The following is an 18,189-nucleotide window of genomic DNA, read 5'->3' as shown; positions in this document are numbered from 1 at the left end:
AATTTAAAAAAATAATTCTTCAAAGAATTAAAATTTTCTCCTTAATAATTGATGGATGTGAAAAACGTTACCATTGAAATCTATCTGACGAGTTTGTATTCATGCTCAGATGCCGAGGAGCTCAGAAGGTGGGCGACTGTGACCAGTGATAGTCATGTATATAGAGATTAGAAATGCAGGTGAAAACGTCTCAATGTCAATTGCTTTGGAATGAATTCTTCTCTATGGAAAAAAAAAATAATGATTAAAAAACAAAAAACAAAAAAAACAAAAAAAAAAACAAACAAACAAAAAAGTGCAATTCAAGAATACTACCATTTACAATAGCCTCTATTACGGTTTGAATGTGAAATGTGTTTCTATACTTGGTTCCCTGCTGGTGGTGCTGTTCCGGAAGACTGTGGAACAATGAACGATCAGGTCCCGCCTCACTGGAAGAAGTGGGTGACTAAGGGCGCGTCTTAGGGATTACAGCCTAATCCTACAGGGTCTCTCCAACCGGGTCTCTCTCTCTTTCTCCCTCCTTCCCTTCTTTCTCCTTCCTTCCACTTTCCTCCCCTCCGTTTTCCTCCTCCCCCTCCTGTCCCCTCCCCCATCCCCCTCATTCTTGGTCCACCAACATGAGAGCAAGCAGCTTCCCACCACCATGCCTTCCATACCATGATGAACTATATCTTCAAACTGTGAACAAAAATAAATCCTTCCTTTCTCAAGTTGCTTCTTTCAGGTATTTGGCCACAGCAATCAGAAGAGTTAAATAATATAGCCTCAAAACTATAAAACACTCAGAGAGGAATCTAAAATTCTTTGTGCAATATTTGTATGCTAAAAACCATAAAATACTGATAAGGAACATTTTTAACTTTTATTTTTTATTTATTTTTATTTTATGTGTATGAGTGTATTATCTACATGTGTGTAAGTGCACCTGTGTTGTACAATGTCCGCGAAGGTTATTAGCTGCCATGTGTATGATGGGATTCAAACCTGGATCTTCTGCAAGAACAGCCAGAGCTCTTAACCACTAAGCCATCTCTCCAGTCCCAAGGAATATTTTTTTTTTTGTCTTTTTTGAGACAGGGTCTCCCTGTAGCCCAGTTGGCCTAGAACCCACTATGTAGGCCAGGCTTGCCTCAAACTCACAGAGATCTGTCTGCCTCTGTCTCCCAAGTGCCAGGATTACAATTATTAATTTTAGCAAATATATTAATACCAAGTATGGGAAAACACTAAATCTTTTTTGTTAACATTAACATCACCTTATATCAGATAAAACTAATCTTTATTTATTTATTTATTTATTTTGGTGTTTTTGAGACAGGGTCTCCCTGTAGCCCCAGATGGCCTGGTACTTGCTTTGTAGACCAGGCTGGCCTTGAACTCACAGAAATTTGCTGCCTCTGCCTCCTGGGTGCTGGGCCTAGATGTGCAGCACCATGCCTGGCTGGAACATTTTTAAAGGTTCAAATAAAAGCAGAGTTTGAACAAGAAGATTATATGTTATTAAAATGTCAGCTCATCCCAAATGATCTATAAAGTCTACCCAGTTCCAGTAAAAAAAAAATCTAGCAAAAATTTTTTGTGCAAATTATCAGATTCTAAAATTTATACAGAAATAACCAAAAGAACTTCAAAAACAAAATTGGACATCTATAATATTTGATGTCAAGCAATTAACCATATATGATATTTGCATAAAAACAGACATAATATACTAATGGAACAAAATAGTGAATTCAGAGATATGCTTTAAAATATATAATCAATAAAGCCAAGCACTGTGGAACACACCTGTAGCTCCAGCTACTCAGAAGGCTGAGGCGGGAAGATCACTTGAATCCAGAAGGTCAAGACCAGCCTGGGCAAAACAGAGAACTGTCTCTAAACATAAAAAGTTTTGCAGTGCTGGGGACTGAACCAGGATCTAGGTTCAATGCTAGATAAGAACTCTACTACTAGATGTTTGCCTAAGAGAAATAAAGGCATACATCCTCACAAAGACCTGTATGTGAATATTTATAGCAGTTCTATTTATAATTGCCAAAACAGAAATCAGCCCAGATGACCCTCAACTACTAAATGAATAAGCAAATTGGAGTGTGGCCATTATGGAGTGCTAATTTATAATAAAAAGGAGGAAACTACAGATACAGATAGCAAGGATAAGCTTGAAAGCTTTATGATAAGTGATACAATCCAGCTACAAAGTATCATACACCTTATGTCATACTATCCTTTCAAAGGGGCATAAGGGACAGAAAGCACACTTGTGCCTGTATTAGTTACTTTTCTGTTGCTGTGATAAAACACCATGACTAAAGCAACTTCTAGAAATCTATTTGCAGTACAGTTCCAGAGAGATAAGAATCCAACACAGCAGGGAGGCATTGGCAGGAGCCAGATGGCACAGAAAGCTAAGTACTCACATCTACAAGAAGCAGAGAGACAAACTCCAAATGAGACAAGGCTATGAACTCTCGAAGCCCACCCACAGAGGCATATTTCCTCCAGCAAGTCCACACAGCCTGAAGGTTCCATGACCGTCCTCAAACAGCAACTCCAAAACTGATATTTGGAGCCTATGGGGGACATTCTTATTCGAACCATCATAGTGCCTTCCAGGACTTAGAATGTGGGAAGGAGACTGACAATAATGCAAGAAAATTTCTCATTTTGATTGTGGTTGGTTATATACTTTTACCATATGGATACAGTCTGACCAAATAAACACTTTAAGTAGCCCAAAATTTCCAAAATACACCAAAAAAAAAAAAACCCTGAAGACAGCCAGTTAACCAAAATCAATGCTCAGAAGAGCAATTTAGGGGCTGGAGAGATGGTCAGTGGTTAAGAGCACTGGCTGTTCTTGCAAAGGATCTGGGTTCAATTTCCAGCACCCACATGTTGGCTAATAATTGTCCCTAATTCCAGTTCCATGGGATCTGACACCCTCTTCTTACCTCCACAGAAATTGCACAATGCTGGTGCACTTACCTACATGCAATACACTTATACACATAAAATAATAAAAAGTTTTTAAAAGAACCATTTAGTCCAAGGTAAACATGGTAATATTATGTGAGAAATTTCAGATTTTTTTATGTCAGAATGGTCAGAGGTTAAATGAGAATAGTATCTTTAAAAAAATTTTATTATTTTTACTTTATGTGTATGAGCATATTGTCTACATGTAAGTTAGTGCACTCATGTTGTGCAAAGCTCACAGAGGCCAGAAGAGGGTGTCAGAGCCCCTGAAACGGGAGCTGTGGATAGTTGTCAGTTGTCATGTGGGTGCTAGGAACCAAACCCAGGTCCTCTGCAAGAGCAGCCATCTGAGCCATCCCTCCAGTCTGAGAATAACATCTTTTATTAGAACAAGAATTTTTTAAAATTTTATTTATTATTTTTATTTTATGTGTATGCGTGTGTTGCCTGCATATAGGTAAGTGCACCTGTTTCGTGCAATGCCCGCGGAGGTAAGAAGAGGCTGTCAGATCCCCTGGGACTGGAGTTTTCAGACAGTTGTTAGCTGCCATGTGGATGCTGGGATTCAAACCCAGGTCTTCTGCAAGAACAACCAGTGGGTCTCCAGCCCCAAGAACAAGAATTTTTGAAAGAAGAAAAAAGGAAGGGGGAAGTTAAAGACAAGCAGGAAAATAATTCAAAGTGTGTGTATATATATGAAAAAGTTATATATATGTAAATATATATGTACACACACATATATATATGAAAAAAATCTCAGTAGATAGTGCAGTAGCCAGCCTCAATATGGCCCTCAAAGGTCCTCACCTTCCTGTAGTCTAGTTCCCTTCCTTTACCACCTAGGGATGATCTTTGTGACATCAGGAAACTATAGCATGGTGGAGAATGCCCCCTGAGGCTATGTCATAAAAGACACTGTGCCTTCCACTTTGTACTCTCTTGGACTCCTTTTCTGTTATGAGGACTCTTAAGTAGCCCAGCAGAGGTGTCTTCATGCTTAGCCAACACCAACTTGCCAATAACCATCTGAGTGAACTATCTGCAAAATGGATCCTCCAGCACCAGTCAAGCCATCAGATCACCAGAGCCTAGACCAACATGTTTATTGCAACTTCACCAGAAAGATGAGTTAAGTTACTTTCAAGGCTTCTAACACATAGAAACTATGCAAGATAATAAATGTTTGTAGTGTTCTTAAGCCACTAAGTTTGGGGTTATTTGTTAACACACAATAGATCAATAGATTATGTCCACATAATAAACTCTTCTGAGATGAGCAAAAGAAAAAGCTCATAGCATAAAAAGTAAAATTTAACACACAAAAGGGTGAAAATATAAACTACTGACTAAGAAGCATGTGGAGAAGCTTCAGAGTAACACAGAGTGGCAGAAGATGAGAGATGATGTTGGTAACAGAAGATGATGTTGGTAACAGAAGATGCTGAAATGTGGCAGGGATGCGCTGTGTCCCACAGAGTAACTGTAATGGCTACATGTTTTATTTTTTTTTAAGGTGAAAGAAAATTCAAGATAATAGAATAAAGAAAGATGAAATACTCAATGACTAGCTGGATATGAAGTTCATTATTCAGGAGAAAGAAAATGATACTAAATTACTTTAGACTGTGTAAAAATAATTCATATTGTGTATATGTGTTAATCCTCTAAGCGTAGAAACACTTGCAGGCATGGAAGGCAGAACTTAGTGACTAACCTTAAAGTTTTAAAACACATAGGTAATATAAACTGTAATCTGCCCCATCCAAGCCAGTCTGCTTAGTATCTTTCAATGCTGTAGACACTGGGAATACATTTAGAGACTATCTTCTTAAAGGACAGGTTTATGTTCTTGAAGTTCGGAGAACTTCATGGTATCCTAGATGAGAAAACTTAAAGATGAAAAGAAATTCTGTTTCTCGGTGACAGAAACAAGTTTTCACACATCAATCAAAGGTGGTCCTATCTGTCCCATCTCATCTGGTTTTCCACTGTGGCCTTTCCCATGAAGAGGTGGAGAATATTTCCTGTTCCCTGGACACTGGCTGCTGACACCATTAGAAGAAGGGGAAAGGGGTGTGCCTTGGACAGTCTTAGCTATTCCACTGCTCTCAACTAAGGTGTCAGGTATATGAGTGAGATCATCTTGGACATCCCAGACTCAGCTCCATTTCAGCATCCACAGTGGCCCCAGCTTTCAGTTTGTTTGAATGCAATCACATGAGTTACCCCATTAAATACCAAACAGAGGCAAAGAACCACCAATATAATCAGGAATGATTCCTTTTTTATAAGTCACTGCAATATTTCTTAATTGATAAAAAAATTATGCGTACATACTCACCATGTAGAATGTGATGCTTTGAAATATACACAGATAAATGTATGTATACACACACAATGTAGAATGGCTAGATTGACAAAGCCCCTATATTTTTGAAACAGACTTTTCTTTTTTATTTTATGTAGCAATAGATAATTGAAACCCAAGCTTACCCTACCGGATATAGATCTATAAGTATGACTGATTTCTATGGTATCATTGACTATCTCTCAAAACCATCCCAATAAAAGCCATTCTTATTTTGACATGCAATTTATAGGGATGCTATTTTCACGTAACACTCAGTCCTTGGGTGTGTTATAGAAAAACCTAGTATCTCAACTTCAAATATAACCATGAAAGTCACATTCCATAAACTGTATAAATATATGTCCCCAATAAATATACTACAAAAAGTTGCATGCCCTTTTTTTTAAGATTTAAAAATGTGTATTTAAATCATTAGGATACATTCCAGACTAAATATATGACAAACTATGAATGACATAATGACAGGTTAATGTTCAAAGAGTTTTCTTGAGAGACAATCTGTATTCTTTCTTTTTATACAAATGCTGAGTAAAATGCTCCATGAGTGATGTGCTTGCCATGAAACTATAAGGACTTGAGCTTGGATCCTCAACACCCATGTAAAAGCTGGGTGTGCCGATGCACATCTGTTGTCACAGTGCTTGGGGAGGGGAAGACAGGAAACTCCCCAGAATTTGCTGGCCAGACAGTAGCAGATGAGCTCCAGGTTGAATGAAGAGATTCTGTCTGAAAAAATAAGGCAGGAGAGAGAGAGACAGAGAGACAGAGGGAGAGGAGAGAGAGGAGAGAGAGAGAGGAGAGAGAGAGAGAGAGAGAGAGAGAGAGAGAGAGAGAGAGAGAGAGAGAGAGAACACAGAAACACAAAGAGGTGGTGGGGGAAAAATTTTTTTACAACAGGAGAGAGAGAGAGAGAGAGAGAGAGAGAGAGAGAGAGAGAGAGACCACAGCAACCCAAAGAGTTGTTGTGGGACAAATTATTTTCCAAATGAAAGATCTCCTTCAGCTGTATTACTCGTCCTATCCAAAATGTGATTCTACCAAACTCTATTCCAACCCATCCCCACACCACCATAGCCTTTCAAAGCATGTGGTTTTGTGGTAACACTGGGAAAATTACTAGTTCTCTCAGGGACAAGATAGGACAATTGAAATCTTTCTTGTTTCCTGACATCTTTCCATTCTGTGGTTTGGAATGAATTTAAACACTATTTAGCGTCGCCTAGTATCCATCAAAGCCACAGCATTACCTAAATTTCAAGAGCTAGTTTTTGTTCTAGAAATGCAGTTTCTAAAGAATGTTTTCTGGCAGGGCATGGTGGTGCACGCCTTTAATGCCAGCACTTGGGAGGCAGAGGCAGACAAATCTCTGTGAGTTCAAGGCCAGCCTACAGCCTGGTCTACATAGTGAGTTCCAGGCCAGCTGGGGCTACTGGGAGATCCTGTCTCAAAAAAGACCAAAAAAAAAAAAAAAAAGAATGTTTTCTGAAGAACAATCGATGCTGACCACTGTAACAGTCACAGCACCGTGTTTTTGATACTTTCTACTGCTACTGATTTCTGATCCTTTCTCTCACCCAACCTCCTTTACACATTGCTGTTCTAGACAAGATTTTCTGTTAATCATTGCCAACACCCTTAGGTTTCCTTGTCACATTCCAATTCCATGATCTGTTATTTATGTGGGTTAGTTTTTGAGCATTAAAGAGTTAAGAATTTAAATTAAGAAGTTAAAAGAGTTTAACTTAAGGAGCTAAGTGTCTCTGAAAGACTGATGTTGTAAGTTTGCTCCCTAGGATGGCACTAATGGCACTAATGGTGGAACATGAGTGGTTATACTTAACTAGAAATCCAATCTACCTTCCCAACCTCCACAGGGCAAAAGAGCTTTGAAGTAAAGGAAGATAAACACTGCCCAAGCTAGGAAGTATCCATCACTATTTCAGATACACTTAAAACATTACATACTAAAAATGTATGCATTCATCATGATTCCAGGCATATTGAAGAAACTGTCTCTCCCTGGTTGGATAAAGAAATCTATTTATAGAGGCAGGTGGATCTCTATGAGTTCTAGGCCAGCCTGGTCTACATAGCAAGTTCCAGGTCAGTCAGGGCTACATAGTGAGACACTGTCTAAACAAAAGAAAAGGGAAGAGAAAGAAAGAAAAAAGACAAGAAATGAAAAGAATAAGAAATCTACCTATTTAAAAGACTACACTTATATTAATATTAGAAAATATTAATATTAGATAAAAGAAGCATCAAACAACACAGACTTTCATGCCTAAATCTTATTAGTAATAAAGAGGGTGAATTATAAACTGAGTAATTCATCCAGAAAATATGACAATCATAATCCTGTGTGTGCCTAACATCCAAACATATACTGAAGGTATATATACTAGTGGTAGAGGACTTGCTTAGCAAGTACAAGGCTCTGGGTTCCATCCCAAGCACTGGGACATGGAGATATATTTTATTAGTTACTTTTTGTTGCTGTTATAAAACACCATGGCTAAAACCAACTTCTGGAAGTGTTTATTTTGGCTTACAGTTCCAGAGGGAGAGTCCATAATGGTAAGGAAGGCACGGCAGCAGGTGGCTGGAGCAGGAAGCTGGCTGATCACACTTTACAGGTAGTCAAGAGAGTGGACTGGAAGTAAGGCGAGGCTGTAAATTCTGTAAATTCTCAAAGCCTGCCCCTAGTGATATACTTCCTCCAGCAGGACTGCACCTCCCAAAAGCTTCATAACCACCCAAACAGTGCCACCAACAGGGACCAAGTGTTCAAATATATGTGTCAAACCATTGCGTGTGTGTGTGTGTGTGTGTGTGTGTGTGTCTCACAAAAGATTTTTTTTTTGTTCACACATTCTGAAAAGTCAAAACAATTTATTGTGTTTGATTATTTAAATAATGGAACCATCCTACACAGATGCCCTTTCAAAAGACTAAACAAGTCCATTTACTTCACAGCTTGATTTTTCTTTTTACTTTTATATTTATCAAAGCTATAAATACATGAAAGTATCAACTAATTCCAAAAGATTTATTAATAAATACAGTAGACTCTCTTAGTCAATTCTTTTTATATTTAGCTTCATGTTCTAAATAACACACTTCTATTTCTGTTGACCTTTTTAAGTGATTTCCTACTTACTTCCTTAATGGAAAATGAAGATGTAACCCTTTTGTCTCCCTGCCATCAAACCACACACATTTCACATCTTCCATTCTTTCCACCTTTTTATCTTTCCTTTGTTTACAATACTGCTCAGGACCATACACTATGACTGTGTATGAGAGCCACAGTTTATGTGACTGATATGCTTCTCAATCATGTATCAACCATGGTGACGCTAACCTTTTCTACATGACTTATCTCCTACGACTGTCTTGTTCCTTTACTTAGTTTTCCATGAACTTACCAATAATCCAACTCCAGTTTTCCGCTACTGTTTATCTTGCAAGCTGTTCATTCATACCTGGTTTTCCACCCAATTCTCATGCAAGCACTCCTACAGCCTCTGACTCTTGCCAATTTAGACTGTCACCCCTCTGCCCAAGCCCAGCTGTCGTCTTGGGTAGACCTTTCAACTTTCTTCCACAATGGATCCTTTGCTCACATATCCTATCTTCCTAGGTCTTGGTGGCTAGCAAGATGACTCAGTAGATAAAAACTCTTGCTGCTAAGCCTGATGACCTGACTTCTATCCCCAGGTCCTACACAGTGGAAGGAAAGAACTAATTCCCACAAGTTGTCTTCTGACCTCCTCACATTCAGTATAGTATGTGCATGCATGCACACACACACACACACACACACACACACACACACACACGCACACACACATGCAAATATTTTTTAATATTTTATTGATTACTTTTATTTTATGTGTGTGAGTGTATTGCCTGCATGTGTGTAAGTGCACCCACGTCATGCAATGCCCACAGAGGTCAGAAGAGGACATTGGATCCCCTGGAACTGGAGCTATGGACAGTTATTAGCCACCATATGGGTGCTGGGAACCAAACCTGGGTCCTCTGCAAAAGCAGCCAGTGCTCCTAACCGCTGAGCCATTTCTCCAGCCCCACAAAATATTGTTTAATAACTTCATAATTGGCCTCAGAAAGCACTTCTATTTCATCATCTTCTAATACTACTTTTGAGAAGCCTGAAAGGACTCTGGTTCCTGATCCTGAATAGGGACCTATTTGTTTCTGAAAGCTTATACTATCCCCCTTAATCCCTGTTTTTGGTGAAACAAAATGATGAGACGCACACTATAATGTTGGAGGGCCCTGAGCTCCTCTTCCTGAAAGCCAAAAGCTCCTCCAAATGCTGCAGAGACCCAGAAAGGGGATTGATGAATCTGGCTAAAAAATCTTAGGTATTAATGGAAAACATGTTGTTATTGGAGTCAACTAATTTCCTGAAATCTTCTCACTCCCATATGCCAAATGTCCAGCAACTAAGCATTTATTTCCTTTAAAAAAAAAACTGAAAGTTTCTTTCCTTACAAAATTGAACAAAATGTTTGGAGTGTATTCATCCAACAGCTGGAGCATTTACAAGCTCACAGCAGTCTCCAACCCATTCACCATAAAGCAAAAGGTGACAACAGACCAACAATGGCTACATATATGCAATTGCCCACCAACTTCACAGATGTCACATTCTCAAATGTGAATTGACCACCAAAGATCAGCCAGCATGTGAGACAAGCTTGCACCGTAAGCTTTTACGGAACAACTGTAAAAAGAAGAAAATAGTCTCAGAGGGAAAAAAGATAATTAAGGGAAAAGAACTTAATGTTTAGAACTAAGAACTTTCAAATATATGACTTCACAGTCATTGCATGAAGCAGAAATTGTTATTCCCACTGTGAAGACAGGAAACTGCATGCCTTTTGTCTTCATATTCTAATTTCTTGGTGTACTTTTTGTTGAACCACAGCTGTACATAAACTACCCACACAATGTGCAATAGTATAAAACCATAAGAAAACCAGCCCAAATACATAAAATCATGACATTGTTAGCTGGAAAACACTGGTCTTTATTTCTGTCCTTTGTTATTCTTACAGCGTAGCAACCCTTTATTGATAACCTTCAATCATGTTAATAGTCATACTTGAAAGAATTATGCGTGTGGTGAATGTATGTATGTGTTCATGTGGGTGTATGCATGTGTGTGTGTGTGGAGGCCAGATGTCTACTGATGTCGTTTTCCATTGCTCTGCATCTTATTTTTTAAGACAGGTTCTCTTCCTGAACCTGGAGCTCATCAACTGGCTAGGCTGGTTGGCCAATGATCTACAGGGATGCACCAGTCTCCAAACCACCCACTCCCAGCTTTTACATGGACTCTGAGGATCTGAACTCAGGTCCTCATGCTTACATAGCAAGCACTTTACTGACTGAGCCATATTCCTTGCTCCAATAGGAAGAATTTTAAGTTATATATTTTCAGGGAATCTATCACAGAAAGAATAGAGATATAACCAAAAGAGGCTAAATTTATAATCTGAGTTTTAGCATTGGACAGGAAATAATTTCTCAATTGCTCTCTCTTCTCTCTCTTTCTCTCTCTCCCTCTCTCTCTCCCTCTCTCTCCCTCTCTCTCCCTCTTTCTCTCTCTCCCTCTCTCTCCCTCCCTCTCTCTCTCTCTTTCTCCCTCTCTTTCTCCCCCCCATCTCCCCTCTTCCAGTCTCTCTCTGTTAGGTATAATTGTACAATAATGGTTGATGAGTGCTACCTAACAGAAACTCAAGAAGTGTTTACTGAACAAATATGAACAATGGGAATGAATGGATTCTTTAAAAATACTTAAAATCAAGAGTAAACTTTTATAAAAGGAAATTACTACTGTTCACAATCTATATTACAGGTCATAAACACTGAACACTTCACATTGCATTAATGTAAATACATACATTATATCTAAGAGCACTGTAAAGTCCGTTCAAACACTGAGTAACTATTTCTTTCATAATCATTTGAGCTGGGAAATAACTTAGCAAAACACTCCAAAAAAGTTCACAGGGCACATTCACATAAGCTTTTACTTTCATGGTGCAAACTACAATGTAAACCTAAGTCCAAGTCCACAACCAATCTACACTAGGCCAGTAATGAAACTTGAAATTAACTGCCCCACATAAAGTTTTACTGAAAAGTAGAGTTAATTATTTTATGAGCAGGCCACTTACACAGGCCATAACAAAATGAAGCATCAAATTCTAAATCTTGCACTTGATTTATTACTCAGAAATGTCCTCTGTAGCCACAGTGAACTGAGTGACAAGTGGCAGATAAGAACTTGCCATTGAGTTAGGCTCATAACACCATCACACACAATACTCAGTGATCCTCTCCTGCTTGCAGACATTGTATACAAACAAACATGTCCCACAGATTGAATAATTTAGGTAGAGTACTCTAAGATCTCCACATTCAATGATGTGGACACAATTCCTTAGCAGGTGTTTTTCTTGGTTTTCCCTATAGAGCCCATGAAAGACCCCATCTTAAACATTTTTAATATTTCTTATAATAAATAGTATCTTCAGCCAATAACCTCAGAAAGTGACATTTAAGTTAGCCTATGAGGTCCCTTTTTTAGTACATGTGGTTTCAATCCAGAACTGTGTAACATTAGGTGAGCTAAAAGAGTAAGCGGGACAGATGTCTAATTACACAGGTCCTGTGGTACTGGTATTGTCCTGTCCTATTGTGTAAAATCCTTTGCTCCAATGTCCAAGGAAATCTTTTATCCTAGGGTCGGACCTAAATTTTCTCAAAGGAATCATATTCCTGAAAGAAAGGCCAAGTGTCAAGAAATCCTAGAAGCTAATGCTGTATCAGGGAAAGGCCAGAATCTGTTACATGGGGAATAGAGATGTCCAAAGGGCAAATGCTTCATATTTTTCTCTTTCCTTTTCACTAAAAGGCTAGTTCATAGAAAGTAACATTTTGCTTTAACTTAAGAAATGTTTCCTTTTCCCTCCATGCCTCATAAAACTAACTAGCGATATTGAAAAGTAGAACTGCTCACATCTCAGCTTCCCTGAAGAGTTTATATTTGGCATACTAAGGATATTTCCAACACCATTCCTTAAATTCCTTTAAAGACCTCTCCCATTTACAGCAGCACTTGCCCAAGACTTCAATACGGCTTTTTAGTTCACAAGCTTCAATATTCTAAGTTACTTGGAAATTGTGACTTTAAAAGGGTAGGTGGAAAAAGGTTTTATTTTTTAAATCCCATATGTAATTGAAATCCATCTTTAATTATAAAAATACTGTGAAATCATCTCATGCCATTTCTTTTTAAAAATGTCAGAAGTATATTTGCTATCAATCTGTAATTATATTCAAGTCTTTCAACAATTAACAAGTGTAATCCATTCATCAAGCTACAAGAGAGAAGGCATGAGGTGGTTTATTCCCAGCACTCCAGCACTGGAGAAGATCTTACAGATGTCTGTAAGATCGAGGCCAGCCTGGTCTACATATCAAGTACCAGGCCAGCTGAGGCTATAGAGGGAGACCCTGCCTCAAAAACAACAAACAAACCAAAACAAACAAAAAAGATACAAGAGAGGTGATGGGTTTAGTTCTGTGACAGAGCTCCTACCTAGCATATGTAAGGCCCTAGGTTCAATCCTTAGCACCAAAGGAAGAGAAAGGAGAAGAGGAACATGAGAGAGAGTAATAATGAGTTATTTCTATATGCCAAATACTCCATTAGATGCATCACAACAGATCTGAAAGATATGTGATTCAATGGCAGCTCTGCTGTTTGTTAGCTGTGCTGTATTGGACACACTAATCTGTTATTCTCGGTCTTAATGCTAATATCTATAGACCAGTAATAATAATAATTACCCCTTATAGAGTTACCACAAGGTTTGAACCACCTAATGGTCACAGTAAAAGCTTGGTAATCACAGTTAGCACCTAGAGTTGGCACCTAAAACCACAGCCAATAAAATAGAGCTAAGAATTAGAACTGTTCCAGGAGAAAGTTGGCCACAATTCCTGGCAAAGATTTAAAGAATCCAATTAGTATTCATTCTCTCCAGCATCTTCAGCCTCGGGGCTGCATCCATGTGGGGAGAAAGTATGGAGAAGTAGGAGGCAAAGGCTCTGAGCAGACTGGTCCTAACATAAGGCCAAAGGTACAGATGGGACCTAACTAGTCTCAGGAATGCAATATTTTACTCCAGCTGGCACAACAATGCAAGAGGGTTTGCTTTGAAAAAATGTGTAATGTTACATAAATTGTTATTGCTACAAACATATGCAACCAACACACACAAATTCCTGCCCTCACACAGAGGTGGATCTATATGCTGCATGGGTGAATAGAAGACAGAATAAATAGATTGGGCAGATACGCCAGAGAAAGCAGAATGGTGATAAAATTAGATCAGAGAAGTCATATAAGGTGGTAGGTAATCATTTAGGCTTCAAAGACAAAAATATATGGGTTCAAATGTTGGCACCATCACTTACTTTCTGGTATGAACATAGGCAAGTTAAATAACTTTTGTGCCTAATTTTCCTCCTAGGTGAAAGTGGATGATATTAGAGCCTATCTCATAAGATTGTTGGAAGGATTCATATATAATATTAATATATAATATGTAATAATATGCATCATGTAGAAGATGTACCGGCCATATTAAGCATCAGTTTCCTAATTCATAAAACAGGAACAAAATTTATAACTTCACAAATTGTTAGATGAATTTAGTACATTATACCTATAAAGTGCTTAACACATGATAAATAAACATTAGGCATGTTTATTAAAACATAAGTGGACCCAAAAAAAGAATTTTTAAACCAGAGAAAAATATTTCATAATAGAACATACCAAAAAATATTGTGGAAATCTTTACTTTTATTTTGGTGTTGAATATATTTACTATGAAACCATGAGTAATTGGCTCACATTGCCATTTTCCAACATGTAAAATACATTTGAATGATTCTATTTCTTAGATTTGTCAAAAGACTTAAATCACAGTTATAAAATAAATATCTAGAAAAAAGGAAAAGGGGAAGAAACCACAGCAATTCTAAAATAATGCCCCTCTTAAAACTCAATCACTGACAAAGAAAACAATGAATCTAATAGCATACAGATTGATAATAAACAACTACTTACAATTTTACAGATAGAGAAACACATAAATTTGAAAAATGTGTTCTCGGGGCTGAAGAGATGCTCAGCTGCTCTTGCAGAGGACCCAGGTTGAATACCCTGCACCCACAAGGCAGCTAACAACCATCCATAACTCCAGTTCCAGAGGAATCCAATGCCCTCTTCTGACCTCCACAGGCATTACATGACACAGGTGCTCATACACATGCAGGCAATACACATACACATAAAAAATAAAATAGGGGCTGGAGAGATGGCTCAGCAGTTAAGAACACTGACTGTTCTTGCAGAAGACCTGGGTTTGAGGTGCACTTACATACATGCAGGCATAACACTCATACACATAAAATAAAAATAATAAATAAAATATTTAAAATGGTTAAAAAATAATAAATTAAAAATATGTTCTCACAAGGAAATCTGTTGTAATGGTTTTCTAAAGAACAGAATAGGGGCTGGGGAGACCACTCACTTACTAAAGGGCTTGCCATATAAGCATGAGGACCTGAGTTTAATCCTCAAAACTGCCTTCTAATCCCAGTGCTGGAGAGGTGGAGAAAGGAGGATCCCTGGGGCTCACTGCCCAGTCAGTCTAGCCTAATCATCCAGCCCAAGGTCCCAGTAAGAGAGTTTCTCTCAAAAAACATGGTGGACTGGGTATGGTGGTATATACCTTTAATTCCCTTGAGAGACCTAAGCAGGTGGATTTCTGTGAGATCAAGGTCAGCCTGGTCTACATAGTGAGTGCCAGGCTAGCTGGGGCTATAGGGAGGCCCTGTCTCAAAAAATTAAAAGGTGGACAGCTTGTGAGGAACAACACCCAAGGTTGTCCTCTGGCCTCCAAGTAGAAACGTGTACCTGCACACACACACACACACACACACACACACACACACACACACACACACACACACACACAATCAGAACAAATGTTGCCATAAAATTTGAAAAATAGGTTAAGTAATTAGAAGCCAAATAAACAGAACCTCTGTTTATTCCATACAGAAACTAAGAGAGTAGAGAAATCAAGAAAACTCTGAAAAGAAAGCTGTGGTCAACAGTGTCAGCAACTGAGAAGCAAAGGTAATAACTAGGAAGTGTCACCTCCAGGAGGTTTAGGACAAGGAATGACTGGTAGAACTAGACAAAATCACTGTGTGCATGGTTGGTGTTGTAGAAAATGCTAGATAAATTACCTCTTGATGTGAGAAAGGACTTTTATATTGAAAGGTGAGAATTACCTTTGAGTAAAATAAACTTCCCTTAGCTAAAGCTATTCAAACTACAATTTTTCAAGCTTTAATTTTATTCTTTTAGCAAGTAGATCACATTAATATTGAGGATTCATTCCACAAAGCTTATTACTAGTTCATCTTTGACCCAAGCCGACTAGGATAACCTTTGTCTTTCTACCCAAAAGTTAAGAATGATATATATGAAGGCTTCAACAAAATGGTACATTACTGGATTATATTAGGACACTCCTAAGGGATTCTTTGCTAAGAAGGAAGAAAGATTTAAGACTTTCTTCAGAGAAGTCACACATGTACCAGTCTCCATCCAAAAAGAATTATGAGAACTGGAGTTTAAGAAAACACCTGTAAACTCTGAATGACCACAACTATCATTCATCCATCTAGACAGCATTATCTAGAAATAGGTGAATCACATGTTAATTTTAAGTTCTCTAGAACACACAGTAAAAAAACAAAAAGGGAAGTTAGTAGAATATTGCTCATTTAACTCAAGATACTGTCAAGAAGACAGTCAATACAAAAATTATTGCTGAGATGTTTTATCTTTTTTTCATACAAAATCTTTGAAACTGTGTATTATGCATTTGAACTAGGCTTGTTTAACATGTTCAATAGTTACATGTGGCTAATAGCTATCATACCAGACAGCAAGGTCCAGAAACCAAGTTCCCAGGAATCAGAAACATGGGTTGTCTGAGGTAACAGACATGGTAACTGAGGTAACTTTGGTATTAAGAAAAATGAGTGGAACATCATTATCCCTCAGTATCTGCTGGATGAATAAATAGATCTATTGGATATATGTATTTATAAAAAAAATCCCATGACATAAAATTCTAAATCACTTTTCTAGAACTAGTAATGGAAGCATATAATTATACTGAACCTAATTCTAGCCCAAATGATGGTTTCATAATATACAATTAGTTAATAGAAATTCCTGAACAGGTGCATACTTTCAAATATAAACATATTTTACTATCAGGAGATAGGTTTCTTTAATTACTTTTAAATGATTTGTTTTTGCTTTTGTTTTTGAGACAGGGTCTTACTTTGTAGCTCAGGTTGGTCTTAAGCTTGTGACCTCTTAACCTTGATGCTGGGATTGTAGGCTTGTACCACCACACCTGACTTAAAATAATATTTGTATTAGTCACTTTTCTGTTGCTATGATAGAAACACTGACCCAAGCAACTTATAGAAAGAAGAGTTTATTTGAGCTTACAGTTCCAGGGGAATTAAAGTCCGTCACGGCAGGGAGGCATGGTGGCTGGAGGTGGCTAGAGCAGGAGCAGCAGAAGCTAAGCTCTCACATCATCACACAGGCACAGGAAGCAAGAGGGCGACTGGAGATCTGGCAAGGCTTAAGAACTCCCTAAGCCCACCGCTAGTGACGTGCTTCCTCCAGGACAGCCACACCTTCTAAAACCTCCCAAAGCAGTACCATCATCTGGGGACAAAATGTCCAAACACTTGGAGCCTATGCAGGACATTTTCATTCAAACCACCACAATATTCTTAAAACACTAAGAAGATCAAAATGCTAACAGCTCGGTGTGGTGGAGCACACCTTTAATCCTAACACTTGGGAAGTTGAGAAGCTGGATCTCTGTGATATCGAGGACAGCCTGGTCCATATAGTGAGTGCCAGGCCATCTAGGGCTGCAGGGAGACCTGGTCTCAAAAAGACCAAAAAAAAAAAAAAAAAAAAAAAAAAAAAAAAACCTCCACACTCATCAAACACATAATTTTCACACATTCCATTAGTATTTACAAATAGACATTTTTGTCCTGTATTTGGTGGAAGAATATGTCAAGTCAAATGTAGTTCCAAAAAAGTTAACTTATATACTCTTTTTTTTTTTTTTTTTGAGACCAGGTCTCTCTGTAGCCCCAGCTGGTCTGGAACTTGCTATGTAGACCAACCTTGCCTTGATCTCACAGAGATTTGCCTGCTTCTGCCTCCTGAGTGCTGGGATTAAAGGTGTGTGCCACCACATCCAGCCTATAGTCATTATTTTTAAAATGCTTAACCCCTAAGAGTAATGAGATTTGAAAAGGCTCAAGAAACATGGTTAATAACAAACATTGGGGAGAAAAGCTTACTTTCTCTGCTAAGAGCTCTCGTATCTTGCTTGCTTGAACTCTGAATTTCATGAGCTGAGACTCCAGAGCTATGCATCGTTCTTTCCAATCTACCAGTCCTTCTGGCTCTGAAAGCTCTGCCATATTTATTCTAAAAAGAAAAAGAAAAAGAAAAAAAAGAAAACATTCAAACAACACATCAGTATCAAAGATAATGCATGAAATCACTCAATACACAATGTAGTCACTACCACATGCTATCCAGATGCAAGTTCTAAATTCTAAGATAAATCCGGCACTTAATTACAGTTTGTGGA

The 18,189-nt window shown here is 38.2% G+C and overlaps 1 protein-coding gene across 1 annotated transcript in view; it reads right to left on the bottom strand.

Annotated features, from left to right (window-relative positions):
• The window catches only part of Plekhh2 (pleckstrin homology, MyTH4 and FERM domain containing H2), a 142,506-nt gene that overhangs the window by 116,079 nt on the left and 8,238 nt on the right, over positions 1-18,189 (bottom strand). Inside the window, exon 2 of the mRNA XM_029564836.1 lies at positions 17,894-18,023. Coding sequence (XP_029420696.1) covers positions 17,894-18,023 — 130 coding nt within the window. The remainder of the gene's footprint in view (positions 1-17,893; positions 18,024-18,189) is intronic.

This window comes from Nannospalax galili, unplaced genomic scaffold, assembly GCF_000622305.1.
Source record: "Nannospalax galili isolate Female #2095 unplaced genomic scaffold, S.galili_v1.0 scaffold257, whole genome shotgun sequence".
NCBI lineage: Eukaryota > Metazoa > Chordata > Mammalia > Rodentia > Spalacidae > Nannospalax > Nannospalax galili.
The sequence above is the reverse complement of the archived record's forward strand: the minus strand, read 5'-3'. Positions and strand labels throughout refer to the sequence as shown.